Genomic DNA, 18080 nt, shown 5'->3' on the forward strand with positions numbered 1-18080 from the left:
TGGCTCTGTGGGTCAGCTGGGCTAAAATATGTCACATAATGTTTCTCCGCCACAACAGAGTGTCCAGTCTGCTTTATTGTGAGAGACGAGGCCTCAGGCTTCTGGAGCGGGAATGAATCATCAAAACATACATTTTCTCTCACTGCTCAGTAACCTGACATTTGTGCCACTTCGCTAGCATCTGTAGCATCTGTCTCTACTTGTTGGTGAATCCCCTCAGCGCAGATAAATAATATGCAGTCAACACTGTCGCAAGAAATAGGTTTCCTTTATCATTGCAGGCTGTTAAAAAGCACAGAGTTTTTTCTAGGGCAACCCCAGGCTTATTTAGCGCGGTGATTCATTTTCCATTCCTGCTGCTGTTTATTTAGACAAAGTCACTTATAAGCCAAACCGACTTCCACACCCACACATTTTTTTGTGGTGGAAAGTTGGTCTGGAACCGCTGTGTTGGGAACTGATCATGCTGTGGCAAACAAATGTATTAGTTTTATTCTCACATTAAAATAACTATTTCCATTTGAAATATTATGCAAAAGCAAGAGTGTTATACTGTACATACACACACATCAGACATAACATTATGGCCACCTGCTAATATTGTGTAGGTCTCCTTTGTGCCTCCTCCTTGGGCCTTTGGATCCTATGGGTTGAGGGGAGGGGCCTCTGTGGATCATTCCACACATACTTGATCAGTTTGAGATGAATTTGGAGGCCAGGTCAACACCCTGCGATTCTTTGAGTTGTTCCTAAACCGTTTTTGTGTGTGTGTAAGGCTGCATCCTGCGGGGGATGCCTGCTGGGGAGCTATGTCATTGCTATGGGGTGTGGGTGTCTGGTCTAGGTGGGTGGTACATGTCTAAGTAACATCCACACGACGGACCACACAATGGTCAATGTTATTTACTTCACCTGCTGGGGTTTGGTTTTAATGTAGTGGCTGATCGGTGTATATGCAAAATGTGCAAGTAGAAAAAAAAAAATAACCAAGTTTTTATGCATTAAAAGTAAAAAAGAAACTGACCCCAGTGTAAGAATCACTGGAGGCCTGCTGGTGCTTTAATACTCCCAGAGGAAGCGCAGCACAGAGACGTCACTACGTTTGTATGTTGACTCATCCTCTCACTCCCAGGGCAGCATGACCTCCCACAGTCTAACTGAATGAGCTGCAGTCAAATCAAAGGCAAGATGGCGTGCTGTCTCCCATAATCAAGTCTGATGCTGGCCAGAGCTGTAGAAAAGTGTCTTAATCTCTAGTGGCAAAAGAAAGCAGATCATTTGAAGGACATGCCAAATCCCTTAGTAACCAAACAGGTGAACTATGGTGCAAATGTACTTCTTTGATAAACTAATCCTAACAAAAGCATGTATATTTTCATATGTATACTCCACATAGTGTATATGTATATAGTGCAGCTCTGCAGTGTAAGAAGCCCTCTGGAATTCACTGTTATCTCAGGTCACTATATCTGTATGCAGTAGCTGATAATAATGCTGAGGAATTTCTTTTCTACACTTGCTTATGGAAGGAATGTCTGAACATTTGACCTTTACTAAGATGGTGCTAACTGGACAGATCATGTGCATTTTTTTCCATACAATGTATAATGTATGTACAAATACTTTTAGCTGCTACTCTTCCCTGCTTCAGTGAATTCATGCAAAATGATTAATGCCCGTTTACATGTGTGTGTTTCAGTGACGCATGCCTTTAGCTATTACACCATTCAACCAGCAGGTAGTGTGCATGTGCTGTAACCTGTTGTGAGACTACAGTAGCTGTATAACCAAAGTGCTTCAAGGCATTACAAGAAACTAGTAACAGCAAAGCCAGGCTTGCATCTAACATATGATATTGATCAGTCCGTCATCTTTCTTTTAAACAACCTGTATATTATAAGCCTAGTTTGCAACAGTTTCCAGTCATTTTATTTGATATCAATGACTGTTTTTGGCCACTATGAACATAAGATAAGACAAACCTTTAATGTATCCCACAGATGAATCACTTGCTGGTACACATTAATAGAGCAGTCTAAGCTTCATGACTGTGTTTGTTTAGTTCATGCTCAAACTGTGTGAGAAAGGTGGTAATACAGCTGGATGATCATTTTAGAGGATGTAGTTTGTGGTGCTGTTAAACTGAAAAACTAAAACAGTTATTCAGCCTGGCATGTTGACCAATAGTAAAAAAAATGTCAATAGGACGAAAAACCACAGTCTCCAAAATGAAAACACAGCTGAATCAACATCTGTGTCAGATAATTTAAACACATGCTGAACACCACAATCTTCACGAAGCTAAGATAACAGCAGGGCTGTTATATTAGAATCCATTGCTTTTCACTACTGTACATAATAGACTGTGCAGTGAATGTAGTTGAGTTGAGAATAAAAAACGCATAAAAGACAGTTTGAACAGAATTATACTTTATTTAGGGAGAGAAACACAGTTTGTCATTAAGACTTACATTTTGTTTGAGTCCACAGACCCAAATAGTCTATTTTTGTATATTTTGGTCTATAAAAGCAATGCTTTCCAGTCCATGTGGATTACAATACTGCAGATCATCACAACACACACAAAAAAACTTGCTTTATATTTCCCTTTTTACATTGCAGATACAATGGTCTATTCAAACAGGAGACCTACACTTTAGAAAGGTGACCACTGCATTTCTCAATATTAGAAAACAACCAAGTCTGTGATTTAAAATGTTTGTGTGACTTAACCTGAGTATTACACGGTATACTGTATTATGTACAGTCATGTTTAAATGTGTGTGCCTCTTCTTGTGGCATTTTGTACACCAGCAAATCCACAGTAGCACAAACTGCAAGACGTAATGTGTACACATCAAAATCACTTTGGTCTTGGTCTTAGCCAACAACAACTGATTCTGAACTCAATATAATATCAGTCTTGAAAATAGCACAAGTCTAATAATAGCTGGCATCAGATAGCAAAAGTATTAAATTACAATTGGTGAATAATTCAATACTCCAAGAAAACACAATTCAACATGGAGGGTTAGTCATTAAATCAACAGCCAAACATTCCAATTAATGCCAGTCTCAAGAAGCATCAGCATTTTTAAACAGCAGTCAACATGAAACACAAATCCGGATGAGAACTGGCCCTGAGTTTACCATCCACTCAGTACATTATGTTACTGCAGCCTGTCTTGCCAGTCATGTGAAGCATCATCTGAAAGCAGGAGTTCAGCCAATGACTGTTGTTCCTGTGTGCATTTTTTTTTTAACCTCCAGGCTAGTCCCTTCATTTGTGTTTGATGTTAAGTTGCTCTCACAGCTTACAGTGAGAAAGAGACCAACATCCTCTGCCCTCAGACAAACAGAGGTCATTGCATGACAACCCGTGTGCTGAAGCCGCCAAAGAATAACTTTGGCATGTTTTATTAGGCAAAATATATCCAAAAAACTTGAAATTCCCATTAAAATAGCATAAAGCAGACATGTCGGTTGAGAGGAAATCGATGCACTTAAACGAAGTGCACGAGTTACAACACAGAACTCATCTGAAGTATTTCAACAACTTAAGTAACTTACATTTACAGATCTCTTTTTATATATATATATATATATATACACACACACGTGTGACTATGTACAGAGAGGACATGATTACTGCTGTACACAGGGTATCTGTGCACCTTTAAGTAGCACGTAAATGTCCCTGTAAATTAACTACTGTACCCAGTAAGAGTTAGTACATACCAATGGGCTACTCCCAGTGACACACAGTGTCACAAACATTATGGCATTGTTTTCCCCCCCTTTATTTAAATAAAACTATTATATTCATATTATACATTTCATATTTTGTTACATTCAAGGTATAGATACAATTTGTATCAACAAGCAAAAGTCAATTCTAGACATTTGTGGCTTAGTTGTTTGCGGCACTTAGAAAGAGAGGGAGGGGACTATGAACCACTATCCTGGCCTTTAGTTTAACAATCTGACAAACCAGTAAAATACTGGATTGGCACATCAGAAGTCCTTCGTAGCCATAGAAGTTTTTTTTTGTTTTGTTTTGGTTGGGGAAGTAGTCTATTCCCTGGAGAACACTTTGTCTGTAATAAACAATCAATAATAAATACAATGCTCCTACATTTCTATTCTCTTTTGTTTACTTTGAATTGAAGCCAACACTGTGCTGGAAACACACAAGCTAGTGAGCAAAATCCAAAATTAGAATGAAAAAGTGAGATCCTCTTTAAGAAACCATAAACTAATGGGATTCCACTTAGATCTGCCAAAATCTAAACTGATTTAACATTTATTTTATGTCCTGTAAATTACAGTCCACATGTTTAGTCTGTCACAAACTGTTTTAGCTGCCTTATACATCTATGAATGCCACTCACTGTGCCCACTGATTTACTATTAGATGGAAAAATATCATTTCTAGCATGATTTTAGCATAAACCTCAAAATTCCCAAACACACAGTTCATCAGGGCAATAGACTACTTCAGAGTTCAGATTAAACAAGAATCTCAACATCACTAAGAAACATTTTATTACATTAAAGCCAAAATGCTTGTGACCTCAGTTTGGTCTCACAATGAGCAACAGTGTTGATTTTATTTCTTTTAGCACTGACAGCATTTAGGTTTTAAGCATTGATGGTTTTAATTTTTCTATTTTACGACAGTTCAACCATGTCGAGGAAAAGGATTGCACGCAAACGTTTAGCCAAATGCCAGAAACAACCTTGACAGCAGCCTTGCAATCTGATTGTTTCACATGAAGAAACATTTAGGCGGTTTGTTTCACCTTCTCATGAACAGACAGCCAGCCTAAGGTGGCCTCGTCTTTTTTCATGAAAAAACAAAGTCAGCAAAGCCCAAAATTCATTTGGGCAAAAACACATTCAACATTTTTTTTTCATTTTTTTTTTCTTCTTTATATCTGGTCATAGATCACGGTAGTACCTAAACATTATAAAGAAATATATATTCTGAAAGCACCACCAATGAGACAAAGTCAGGCTTGCAGAATTAGCCCTGTTAAAGAGTAATACCACTCAGTTCTAAATTCAGTGTTAGTATGAACCCTTTCCTAACCAATAAATTTTCCCTCATGTAATGTGATGTCCCTTAATGTATTTTTTGTTATTCCACTTATAGTAAGGTTATTTGATATTAACAAACAAACAATCTTAGGTGATACTATGCTGCAAATTTGTAATGTTCATTCATGCAATTTCATAGCTGGTCTATCATAACCATTCCTGAATTCTGAAAATAAGTGGCATTTCCCTTTATATGCACTCGAAGCATGGTTTTGCTGTAGGGGTTGGCTTTACATGGTACAACTTGTACAACTGTAGGCTTAATGGTTAATCCAGCGCTTTGTCCAGAGGGCGAGTTAGAAACAGTATCAGAGAAATCCTTTAAGTGTTAAGTAATAGGTTTGTTTCGATAATCTGGGGCAACACCAAACTTCATGGTTAATACCCATTAACAGACATTAGCATTCTTAGGCCCACTAATGGGAGGTATTTAAGGATCACTTGTTAGAATTGTCTTCTGCTCAGAAGATGGTTTTTAAATGCACCCTCACAGACAACCAACACATTTTCATTCGACTGAAGTTGCACCACATAAATCCACCCTGTCAGCCCACTATTCTAGATCCCAAGGTGCATAAAGAGGATATACACAAAAAGTACAAAGGTCTGCAACACCATCTCCATGTTTCAACTGTACATAAGTGACTTTAAGGTACTACATGTTACATGTAGGGTTTTCACAAAATATATCACTACTAGATCAGAGTACACTCTTGCCAATAACCACTGGTTTTCGGCAGGAAAAATACTTAAAATTAGAAAACAGAAAGCATCCTGAGAGCAATGTGCTGCAAGGCACAGCCAAATCCTTCCATGATCCTTGGAGACTGGCTGCATGTATGCATACTATGCATGTGTATGTCAGCAGTCCGGCCTCCCACAAAAAGCCACACTGGAAATATCATCTCCAACATGCTTCCTAGCATTCACTTAGTTTTTTTTTTTTTTTTTTAAATGAAGAAACCTAATACTCTACAACATATCAAGATATATTTAACTCACTCAGAGGCCTAACTGTTACAGCCAGACTCTGACAAATGCAACATTAAATATACAGTCTGGTAAAGAATTCCTTGTGCAAGCATTTAATGGTTTCCATCACTAGCAGTAAACTCTTACGACTTGTCCCCACTTAACAATTTCTGAAAGTTTCACCACATTTACATGCACATTAGAAACCATGTAACTGTCAGAAATGGGGTTAAGGCATTGCATCTGATAACCTTATTTTTTTGTAAAATGCTCTTCTAAAACCACAATTAACACACAGTTGTAACAAAAACTCCTAAACAGTTTTGTCATGTCAGCTTTGTCATGTTTTAAGTGGATCTTATTTGTTATAAACAAATTCGGACTAATGCTGGATGGCATATAATACTGTATGTATGTCTTTCAATTTCACAAATTCATTACTGCTGGAATTAGACTCTATTTAATAAACTAATCTACTTATGTCTAAAGTAGGGAAATCAATATGTTTGTTGATCATAGGACCTTTGGATGTAATTACTTTAGGTGTAGCAATATTGCATTTCTGCTAAATTGCTACCACAGCGAAGGTACCTTCGCTTTCCTGGGTTTCTGCCATGCACATTAATGCCCAATGCCTTAAAACTGATAAAGGAAACAATTATTTTCAATTATGTGTCAGTAATCAGCATAAGCTAGTTATCTTCAATACTCAAGTGCATGTAAAGGTAGTGTGAAACTTAATTAACCGGCTCTACTGACAACTTGAAGGAGTCCATTAGAGCTACTGTTTGAAACAAAGATACTTTGAATACTTCCACGCTAAAAATAAGTGGCACAACAGATTTGACAAATATATAATTAGGAAAACCCTGGATGTGGCACCCAATAAAATCAGAAAGGTAGCTATATAGTACACAATAGGAAATTATCCAAACACGGATGTTACTTTATGCTGTAATTAAATTGATCCTGTGAACCGAAAAAGGTAATGTTATGTAGAATACAGACACGATATAAATTCTGTCTTTTTTGGCATTATTTAGCAGCTTATAAATGACTTTGAAATAATGGCTTTTGTGTGATTATATGTACATAAATATGTGCACCTGTATACAAGTCAAATCTCTTGTTTGGCTTGCTTTGTGCACTGTCAAATTCTACCAAAATAGTAGCTTTGTTAAGTGAGGCTGAGAAAATATATCTCTTTAGATACTGAGATAGTGCTTTACATTTGAAAGTAGGAGGCTTCAATGACAAAGACTTTCACTGAAACCAATCAGACAATGACTAAAGCGTGAGGTCATTCAGATATAAGGCCATAAAATGTCATAGTTCATGCTGTGAGGTATACACCTACCTCCCCTTTACTCATCTTCAAAACAAATGCACAAAAAAACACAAGAACTATTTACAGTAGAGGCAGGCCTATGCAAGGTTATTTATACTTCCACTCCACCAGAAACTCTTCAGATGCTTTTCATAACACATTCACAGGGCCTGAGCAAGATCTTCGCAAAAGCTACATGGTGTACAAATGTTCTTATGTCAAATCTAATAAGGCAAATGTGGGAGACATTGTTGATTATTACTTCCCATCTTCACTGTGTTGCTATGTAGCTTAATTGCTTACTCAATCACACTGACTCACAATTACACTAACTAGCTATGTTAATTAGGATTGGATTAGGTTTAATACGATGATTAACCCACTGGCCATCAAAACTGTAGAACCAATGATCAACATTAAATGAATGAAATATATAATATTATGAAAACAATCACCATCATTATAACGCATTATGAAATGTGATTTCCTTGAAATGACAGTTTTGTGTACCCTATTAATTTGTCAGATGTTCTAATACATGCATTTTGCCAGTGATGCTTTTAATCCGGTTAGTTTTATAGTGTGACTTTTCATGACAGTGGTTTTGTCACTCCGTCCATGGCTTTCAGTCAACTTACATCCAATAGGCTTAATAACTGCAAGCAAATACAGTCGTTCAGCGTCTGTTAGCTAGAGCACCAGCAAAACCAAAGCTATCACTTGGGCTGTTGCTAAGTAAGCACACCAAACAGACAAGCTAACTACTTACTTCTTAAGCTTTTAAGGCATAGCTTAGCAAGGATTCTTATGCTAATTAACTAGATGGACCCACATCCAAGCTCAGAAGCGCCAAAATGAGCAGCATTATCAATCCTGTTGGTGTGAATAACAAATAAATGAGGTGCGTGTCTTTCTTGGAGGAACATCACGAGAGATAACAGTGAATGGTATTTACTGCCATAAACACTGTCTCTTCACTTTGTTCTGAGTAATACACTGAACTCACAACACTGCTAAGCTTATCGCCAGCTTATGCAGCCCTTTACAGCTAAATTAACAAAAAGAAATGTTAGTCTCTTAGTCTGTGTTTGTAACAGTTGCAGGTCCTTAAATTACACCGAGGCTCTAGCTAACAAGTGCTAAAGGGACAAACGTAGCGGTGGAGCTTCAGCTTACTAGGTAAAGATCAAAGTTGAGAGCATGATAAATGTCCTAGCCTGGAAGCTGGGCTTATGTCCGCCCGCCCACAAAATCTTGGTGGGGAATTTCAGTCTGGACTCCTGCTCGCTCCAGATTCATTGTGCCCAGAAAAGATCTGCCAATCCAATGGTTTAGTCCGGCTTTATGTGGCCATAATCAGAATAGTAACAGCAAAATAGTCATACACCTGAGAGCTGTTGAGCTTATTTTTTTACAACAAAATGGCTGCCAATGGAGAAGCGAGATGATCAGATTCTTCTATTATATCAGATGTACAAGACATCGACAGTAATGACTTAAAAGAAACAAAGAGTGAAATTAAAATGAGTTAGGTTTTCATTATGTATTAGTTATTTTAACATTACTGTATTTAAATGTTAAATGAATGTACTGAATGTATTGAACTGTTTTATTTTGTAAAGTGTTAATTTAATACTAAACTTTATTTGGGTTCCATGTACACCTTATAAACATCCAATCAATTTAAACTGCTTGCACATAATTCAGAATTGATTTAAGGAACATTTTCCAGTCTGGATAAGGACTGTATTGTTGAACAAATTCTGCTCTTGCACAGGTAGCATGAATGTGTTATGAACCAGATTTCTAATAAGGTGTTGCTTTATATCATATAGCTGCACCACACTCCATATAAAAACTTCAATTATGGTGATTATTTCTATATTAGCTTAGTGATGCAAAATCTGATAGCCAGATTTCCCACCCAAGACGAAATGATTAACTCCTGAGGGCAGATGTTGCATATGCAGCAACATTTAACAAGTGCCTATCTTTGCAATTAAGCTTCTTAATCCCTCATCACATCACGTTCAATTGTTTCATTATAATAAACTGCTCAGTGGCAGGACCTCAGTTTTGTGACAATGACAGCGGCAAGTTGTTGTGGATCTGTCAAATGAGGGTTCTTCTCCATTACTGAGTGGACTACGTAAGCAGGAAATATGTTACAAAGGTTCCTATATGTTTGATACTGGTGGTCTGGAATAACATACCGCTCTTGGTGTTCAGCTGCAGATGGGGTCTCCCATGGAGAGTTCCAGATTTGTTCCATTTTGTCTGGCATGCTGCGGACCATCACCCGCTCACAACATGGCATCAGGCTGTTACTCAGTGGATATGAATGATATCCATAGGACTCATTACCACAAGGCAGAGGGTCCCAGCTTGCATGCTGCTCACGGCACAGTGGAGGTCGCCTCTGTCTCATTGGGTTGCTATCGTATAACCTTGAATCCGATATGCTGTCCATTCGAGTCATACCTAGAGACCGCATGGGTTGGGATGACAAAGGTGGGAGGACATTCTGAGTCAGGGGGTAGTCTCCAGGACAGCTGGACCTGGCTCCCACTGCAGCATGCTGGACATGTGGTGCTAGGTGAGGTCCAGACTGCTTACGGGGGACTTGCTTCGGCTCCTCTGGTCCATAACTCTGTACTCTGCTCAGCGCTTCGTGACGAAACCCGTGGGAGAAAGCCTGCATCCTACCCTGTGCAGAAGACTGCTGCTGCACCTTCATGCTCTCCTCTAAGCTACTGTCAACAGAGCTTGGGTACAGGTCCCCATACGAGGAGAATGAGTCACTGTTTGAGTGGCTGAGACAGGACTCAGGGCAGTGGCTGGGATTTCTCTGATACACATGCTCGTGCTCCATGCTACAGAAACTGTCAACATTATGCATGCTGCTCATGCTCATATTTGAAAAATCACTGTGCAATGAATAATATCCATGGTCACTAACTGAGTCATACTTTGGGAACTGTTCACTGTATGTTACAGAGGCGCCATGACTATTAGTAACTAAAATAGGAGGGTACTGTACACTGGACATGTGCTCCAGAGAACTATGAGAGAACTGCAGAGAACCTGGCACTGGGCTGCTGGCTGATCGTGTGTTCAAGGCCCCCGCTGCGTGGCTCTTTACAGGCTGCATGGTGGGCACACTGAGAGCAGACACAAGGGAAGGCACTGAATTTGTCTCAGACTTCCTAGCGACAGACAGTGCCTCTGGAGGTTCACAGGCCACTGAACGAATGCTGGGGTCAGACTGACGTTTGGGTGCCACACGCTTAGCCTCAGAGTTAATGTCCCCCTTTACAGTTGCGGGACCAGTGCCACATTTAGCCAAAGCCCCCTCACTCATTGTTTTCACAGCAGACAATTTGGCAAAGGCCCGTAGTTCATCAGCCACGGACCGCTGTGGCTGGTTGACGCGCTCCGGATGATAGTACTTACACTTATGTCCATATGTGCACTTTTTCCCTTGTTTAAAAAAAGAATAGATGAAGTCAATAAAAATAAACACTTAAATCACCCTGACCAAAGTGAAAGTCTTTTCAGACATTGCTTGGAAAATGGAGCTTACCATAGGGGCAAGGTTGCTTTTTGTGCTCTGGAACAACAGGCCGCTTGCGGAGAAAGTTTTCTAAGCTTGGGCCGTGTCTTCCTAATGGATCGTCAGGCGGCATAAACCTATTAAAAATCCAAACGTATCTGTCATTAAATGTCAGCATAATTGTATACTGAATTATAAGTGATATTAATATACACAAAAAAGATTAATTAAAAGATTAATAATTGGTCCCCAACTTTAGAAACATTTGATTATCAAAAGATTCAGTAAAAGAAACAGGTCATGCCAAGGATAAACTTTCATAAAATTAGTTGAATGAATATCCATTTAAACTATTTACTAAATTTGTCATAAAATATTCTGTATAATAGTGTATAATATATATTACTTTTCACTAATATACACAAAATCAATGTTCATACTCTTGCCTGAAACAGTTCTAAAATGCATTTTAGATAAGTCATTGTCTGTAAAAATGCAGTTTCTTACTTGTCATTGACAAATGAGTACATAAGGAGACGCTCTTCTATGAACTTCTTCCACTCTGGCTTCTCATTTTGCAAGTCCCTGTAGTTGTCATTTGACACAATAATTCCATCAGAATCATAAGCCAGCTTCACTATGAAGCGATCATCATAGCACACCACTCTCCGGCCTTGAACTCTCCGAGACGGGGTGAAAACCAGGACCTTCTCTTTCTCCAGCTTGCGTAATATTTCTTGATCTGAAAGCGAAATATTAAGGATTTTTTTAATGTAAATTTTTATGAAAACAGCAAGAAGTTATATCTTAACAAACCTTGGCCTGTTAAATAGCTCCAATTTAATGATGGCATCAGTAATGTGTGAGCACAGCAACAGCTGCTTATAAATGGCTTTAGTACCTGTGATGAGGGCGTCAGGTCTTGACTGCTCCTTTCTCCAGGCTGGGACAAACACAGTGATGTCTTTGTGTCCTTTCTCCACAAACCATTCAACAGCAAGCTGGATACCACGGCAAGAGAATACCTCCTTATTTCCATGGCTGGAAAACAATACAGTGAAAAGTATACTTAAACCTCATGGACCAGACCTTTATAAAAAGAAAGTGTTTCAGAGAAAATGGCAATTTGTATGAAGCACAAATCAATTAAACAGGAGGTGTATATGTTTGTGAGCGTCTTACCTCATTGCCACATTTGAGCCATCAATCACAATGGGCCTGAGGTTATCAAAGGTATCTACAGATTCATCTTCCACTGACACTTCTGGACTAACAGTCTCTTTAACACAGGGGGGTCTTGATATTGACGTGGCTGTACTACTGCAAGGTTGAATTTCAGACTCGACTTTGTTCCCAAGTCGTACTAACTCGGCAAGTATGTCGTTAATAAGTGCAGTCGCCCCCAACTTGTGGAGCACCGTCTCCACCTGCTCTCCCGAATAGCCCAGCTTCAAAGCAAATTCCATCTTTGTCTGGTAGTCTCTGTCACTGGCAAGCTTGATCCCTGGTGCTGTGCTGGTGTCATCCTCACGAAAATCTTGCACGGTGCTACTCTGGGAAAAACTGGGCCGGTCAAGGCATGGAGAGCGACAGAGTTGTCGGTGAGGTTTCGTCACAGCCAAGGGCTCCCTTCTCCTGCAGCCACTGTTCACCTGAACCCTCTGATGTTGCTGATCCTCTGATTCGCTTTCTGAGCTGCTTCCATCCTCAGACTCGTCAGTGGCATGCTGGGCCTCGCTTGAGTCAATGTTCTCCTCCCTGCATGGGCGTTTTTCCATTTTGAGCTTCTCCACCATGGATCATGCTGTCATCATGTTCGTCTTGACACCTCAAAATTCCACCCCATGCTTCCTCACCTCCACCGCAACCAGGGAATCATACTCAGTTTTGGACTTCAGCACTGCAGGGTCTTTGCGTAGGGCCAAAGTAATATGGTCGTCCCCTATGTGAGCAGCCAAATTATCAAATTATGTAATCCTGTATGGGAGCAAACACACAATAGTCAGCATCAGTAATTTTGTCCTAAACATAAACTCACTTGAACATGATGCAAAAATATTTATATAGTTAATTAATATAGTAGGATAATTGATAAAAATGTGCCTGTCCAAGTGCTTGTGGTTTAGCATACTTCAGAACCAGTCGTTTTATCATCTCCGCCCTCCACCCCACTTCTGGTAAATCAGTAAGTTCTGTGGGAAACACTGCTATCTGAGGCAGGTGACAAAATTGCATCAGTTCCTTGCCCACACGGATGACTTTGGTGATTTGTGAAAATGCTTGGCAAAAGAAAATGCTTGGAAAAGTCTGCAAAGCTTACAGGCTACACTTTTTTGTTGGGCTGGAAATCCTGTGCTGAGTGAGATGATGAAACAGTCGATTTATAAAAATGTACAACCAATGACGTACTTTAAGCAGTAACTAACTGCTAATTCCAACTGCTGGTAAATTTTGCCTGCCCTAATTGTTGCGTGAGACAGATACGAACAAACCTGGACAGAATTGTGTATATTTGCTAATATTAAATGATTCACAACTGCATTTTTTTTTTCAGATTAACAAAAAACACAGAAAAAATAATATTACTGCTCTCTTGTGGAAACCATGTGGAAAACATCTGACAGCGTCAGACAACAAAATACCTAGAGAATTTCCCTATCTCTCAAGCACAGATGTTTTAAAGTGACAATTTCATTCTTCTGGCAAAAAATGTGTTAATGTACTGCAGAACAACCCTCGTCACTGAGCACAAAAGTCTTATTGGTCATGCATCAATATTCAAGCCAGACACACGGATGGGGCGAGTACACAAGTTAAGATAACCTGAGACAAAGTGTGGGCTGAATAGTGTATCCCTGTGCCTCCAGCCCTCTGACAGACAATGCAAATTTCACAGAATTCCACAGGGAGCAAACCTGTTTTATGGTAAAGCAGTGCAGAGCTCCGTGGGAGCCTGCAGTAAAAAACATGCAACACTGTCAACAGTGCCAAGAGATTTTTTATTTTTATTTTTTTACACAGGGATATTGATAATCAGAATAATGTTATTGCAAGTGTGATAATGAAGAGACACACTTGACTACACTTTCCCTCAGTCTTGCAGAGAGTAGAATACAGGCATACAGGCAGCTTCGAGCTTCAAGAGGCACAGCCCATGATGTGCGTTGCTTAGCAACACAGCCTTGTCATCAGCTAACTCCTTTTTACCAGTCACGACTAACACAAACACAGCTCATCATCTCCCTTCATGCAGCCAGTAAATGCAGAACACTTACAGATACACTACAACTCTACACAAAAACTCTTGAGACAGCATATTCTGCAGTAACAAATTACATTATTGTGATATTCATCAGTGCTGTCCACTGAAAAAAAATAAAAGTATATGTGACCTACAGCATATGTTTGACTTTCAAAAATGGTTCACAATAAATACAATAATACTACTAATAATAACAATAATAAGTCACAACTGTTTTTACATTCAATGGTTTAAAGGTCACTCTAATAAGAAAACAGGTATATGTCTGAATGTGAGTCACTACTGATCACAACTCGTATGACAAGGATGAGGAACAAACTATAGTTTTCCGTTTAAATAACTGAAAGGGGAGGGATGTTAAAGCACCGCCATGGAACTGCTAGGATCAGACAGAAACAACAATGGCTCACACAACCCACTGACATTTAAGACATTTTATGACCATCTCAATACATGTTTAGAGGAGCAGAGTTCTTCGAATCCCTTCCTCTCCACCTCCAGATTCAGAGGCTTAGTCTCAGCAAGGCCTCCAGACTATCTCAGCACACACACAGGCTTGTGTAGATCGGTTTCATAGCAACAAGTGTAGCAGGCTCGTGAAGCCATATTCTTTATACTGCTGACCCTACATATCATCCAGCAATGAGCAAGGATGATCTGCACTATAGTCAGCTTTTTTTTTTGCATTTATTACTTGAGAAGTTATGTATCTTGAAACCAAGGTACTGCAAAATAAACCACCAGTACACAAAAATCACATGTAATTGTTGCTGTATTGGCTGCACCACGAGCATTCAAACAGAACAAAATCATTATTATGTTGGTTTGACTATGTACCTCTTTATTATTTTGCTATCATAATGCAAAGAAATACAATCAGTTTGTAGTACTCTGTTCTCAGCACTTTTACGAGGTCCCAAAACTTAACAACTGCAGAACTAAGATGCCCCAGCAACAAACAGTCAATGTGTTTGGGTCTGTATTAAATCTGGGATTTGTTCTACCATAAGGTCATGAGTAGCATCTGTGGGACAAGTTATCAGTTTACATTTGTAATATGCTTCCACATAAATGCATGAAAGTCAAATAAAGTTAATGGCTCACAACCAAGGCAAAAATATGCTTTAACTTCCTTATTGACACTGATCAGACGATGGCACTATGCTCCCATCGTCTGACTCATTAGACCGGTGACTTCTGTGCTGCTACAATAGGAAGACTGAATGCTGGCTGAAAATCATGACACTACATCTGTTGGCTGGTCATTTCATATACAAAAGAAGATAGAGACAGCAACATTTCAAGTGTGTTAGGTTAGCACTTCAGTATAAAAAAAGCAACTGTCAAGAATAAACACAAACTTAAAGTGAACATTTTATGTTTGCTCATTCATCATCTCCTTTTTAGTTCTTATCGTAGTGGCCCATCACTTGGAAACTCACTGTAACAGGCGTGCTCCAAGACAAGATGGAGGGGATAGGTGTCACTTGCAAGTCTTTTCATTTATTATTTAATGTCTAGTTTATAGTGCTGTTGCGCAAATAGATATGTAACACCACAGGTGTCAAACATGTGGCCCACCAGAGCGTCTAATCTGGCCCGCAGCATGAATTTTCAAAATGCAAAAATTTCACAACAGCTAACATTAATTCGTCCACTGTTTTAGAAAGAGAAGTGGACAGAACACAACAGTGAGACCCAGGACTAAAATGCAGACAGCCATGTGCCCAAATAACACTTGTATTTCTTAACATTTCTATTTATTTATTTTAAGTTTTTTTTTGGACAATAGTTTATCAAATGTAATCATTCTCCTAATTTACTTGTTCTTCTTTGCATTAAAACAAATGGAAAAAAAAATCTGCAGTTGCTGTTATTAATAGGTTAGCTATTATGATAGCCAGTGGCCAGTTTTAGATTAAATTGGGCAACTTGTCTAAATACTCCACACACACAGACATATAAGAAAAACTTACTTCCATAACAGCAGAAATTAAAACTGCACATACTCTATTTGTCTGTACAAATATATCAGCACACAAGGCACAAAACGAACAACTTGCTTCAAACTTTATGCCCTCATCCTCATTTTAAAGTGCATTTTCTGCCAACAACACAATATTTAGTTCAAACCAACAAACAATGTTTAATTTTTTTTAAGTGCTAATTTGAACCACTCATATACAACGTATTCAACTGAATATTTGTTTCTAGTTCAAATTGAAAGTTGCAGAGGGGACGTCAACAGCAGGCAAAATGAAGTAAGGATGTAAATATGTATATTTTTCATATTGATCTAGTTCCTGCGTTTAAAGGAAGCTTACTATATGAAAACGTTACATCTCCACATTAGTCCCATTGCTAAGTTAACTTTGCTGCTCTGTTATTGCATCTATCAGCTAACAACAAGTTGACACGTCAAAAAAAAATAAATAAATAAAAAAAAAATGGGGAAAAAAAAAGAAAAAACTGAAGCGATCGATATCTTTGGCAACAGCATCATGAGTCGAGGGGATGAAATGGAGGATGGTTAAAGAATAAGACACGAGAAGACGTTTCATACTTACATTACACTTTTCCGAATAGCGTTAAATCGTCACTACACCACACGACCTCTCCTTTGTGACTGAATTTGTTCAGGGAGGGTGAACTGCTTTGACAGCCTTAGTTAGGCCGAGAGTTGTGGTTAGCACACGCTAGCAAGGTAGTATAAAATATATCCCTAAAAAGCAGCTGGTGAGACAACATTTTAGCTACATAAATTTGTCCACCAAGCTGGGTTAACCGCGCTGATCAGCGGCTAGGAAGCAGACGTATAACGGTAACTGCGAGCTACCGCTAACCGACAGGCTTGTCAGGCAACCCCGGTCTGTATGTGTTTGACGGCAGCACGGCGCTAGTTAGCGACCGTCCGTCCAGGCTGACTCCAACGTCTGGCTGCTAGCGTCGGTTAGCTTCGGTAGCTGAGCGTGCGCTGCTAACATTTTTACGGAACACTACAGCAACTTAAGATAAAGTTGACGACCATTTCATAACCCAGACGTGGCTGAAACGACAGCAGCATTTTACGAATCTTTACGTGTCGTGCACGCACACCGCCGCCGTCCACCGCCGCAGACTTGGAACGGTGCTCGTCTCACCTTGTTGCTGTCATCCTCCTCCTCGCCTTCATGTTTTGCTGCCATTGGCGCTGTCGCAGTTTAGTCAGGGTTGCCAGATAACGGGAGGGAAACAAGTAATTTCAATTGTGAAAAGATAGCGGGGTACAAAAAGAAAAAAAAAATAATGATTTCTCCTACCCGCAACTTAGTCGGACGTTTAATAATGTACTTTATGTTGAAAGCCTATAATGAGAATGTCTTATCCTGTACTTGTAGGAATACCAGATTTTGAGATATATTTAACCCTTTATAGGGCACTCATTGAAATACTCTAAATTTCAGCTCTAGTCTTATTGTAGGGCATAAGGAGGCATGGGAAATTTTTCTTTTCTTGTTTTTTCATGGAGAAAATCAAGATACATTAAAACCATATATGGTTCCATGTCCTTGAGTGGCAAGTAAATGAAAACAGACCATTAGAACTTAAGTGCCTACTCTGGCACTCAACACACACATTATCACATTTGGACAACATAAGGACACTTCTTCATGGTACCTAATAAAGCAGTTGTGCTCAGTGTTAATGCAGAGGTGCGCCTTGAACACCACATTTGAGCTGAGAATCTTTCCTTGATCTTTTCTAATTGGCTGAGTGAAAATCTTATGCTTCTAAACCTCAGAGAAGCACAGGGACACAACTTGAACGTGACCCTATATGGTTTCCTTTGCTTATGTGTCAGTATTAATGCTCTTTTGCAACACGTC

General features: G+C 39.3%; 1 protein-coding gene across 2 annotated transcripts; it reads right to left on the reverse strand.

Annotated features, from left to right (window-relative positions):
- Positions 1-2413: 2413 nt before the first annotated feature.
- zc3h12b (zinc finger CCCH-type containing 12B) lies at positions 2414-17855 on the reverse strand. Of its 2 annotated transcripts, none has more exons than XM_047607053.1 (6): positions 17355-17855; positions 12135-12929; positions 11854-11993; positions 11460-11694; positions 10983-11089; positions 2414-10879 (listed from the first exon to the last, which is right to left on the reverse strand). In XM_047607053.1, the coding sequence occupies exons 2-6, from the start codon at positions 12746-12748 to the stop codon at positions 9456-9458; spliced, it is 2520 nt and encodes an 839-aa protein (XP_047463009.1). In that variant the 5' UTR covers positions 12749-12929; positions 17355-17855; the 3' UTR covers positions 2414-9455. The 2 variants fall into 2 exon arrangements, with proteins under 2 accessions (XP_047463009.1, XP_047463008.1); XM_047607052.1 differs by lacking the exon at positions 17355-17855 and adding an exon at positions 16782-17348.
- Positions 17856-18080: the final 225 nt, after the last annotated feature.

The sequence above is a fragment of the Mugil cephalus genome, chromosome 15 (assembly GCF_022458985.1).
Source record: "Mugil cephalus isolate CIBA_MC_2020 chromosome 15, CIBA_Mcephalus_1.1, whole genome shotgun sequence".
In the NCBI taxonomy this organism is placed as follows: Eukaryota; Metazoa; Chordata; class Actinopteri; order Mugiliformes; family Mugilidae; genus Mugil; species Mugil cephalus.

Bases quoted from the DNA above. Each gene is read 5' to 3' on its own strand.
- zc3h12b (XM_047607053.1), bottom strand. From the start codon at position 12,748: ATGGTGGAGAAGCTCAAAATGGAAAAACGCCCATGCAGGGAGGAGAAC. The intron at 11,994-12,134 runs GTAAGACGCTCA...ATTGTTTTCCAG, and splicing joins GGCTCAAATGTGGCAATGAG to CCATGGAAATAAGGAGGTAT. The intron at 11,090-11,459 runs GTAAGAAACTGC...GATTTTTAATAG, and splicing joins TACTCATTTGTCAATGACAA to GTTTATGCCGCCTGACGATC.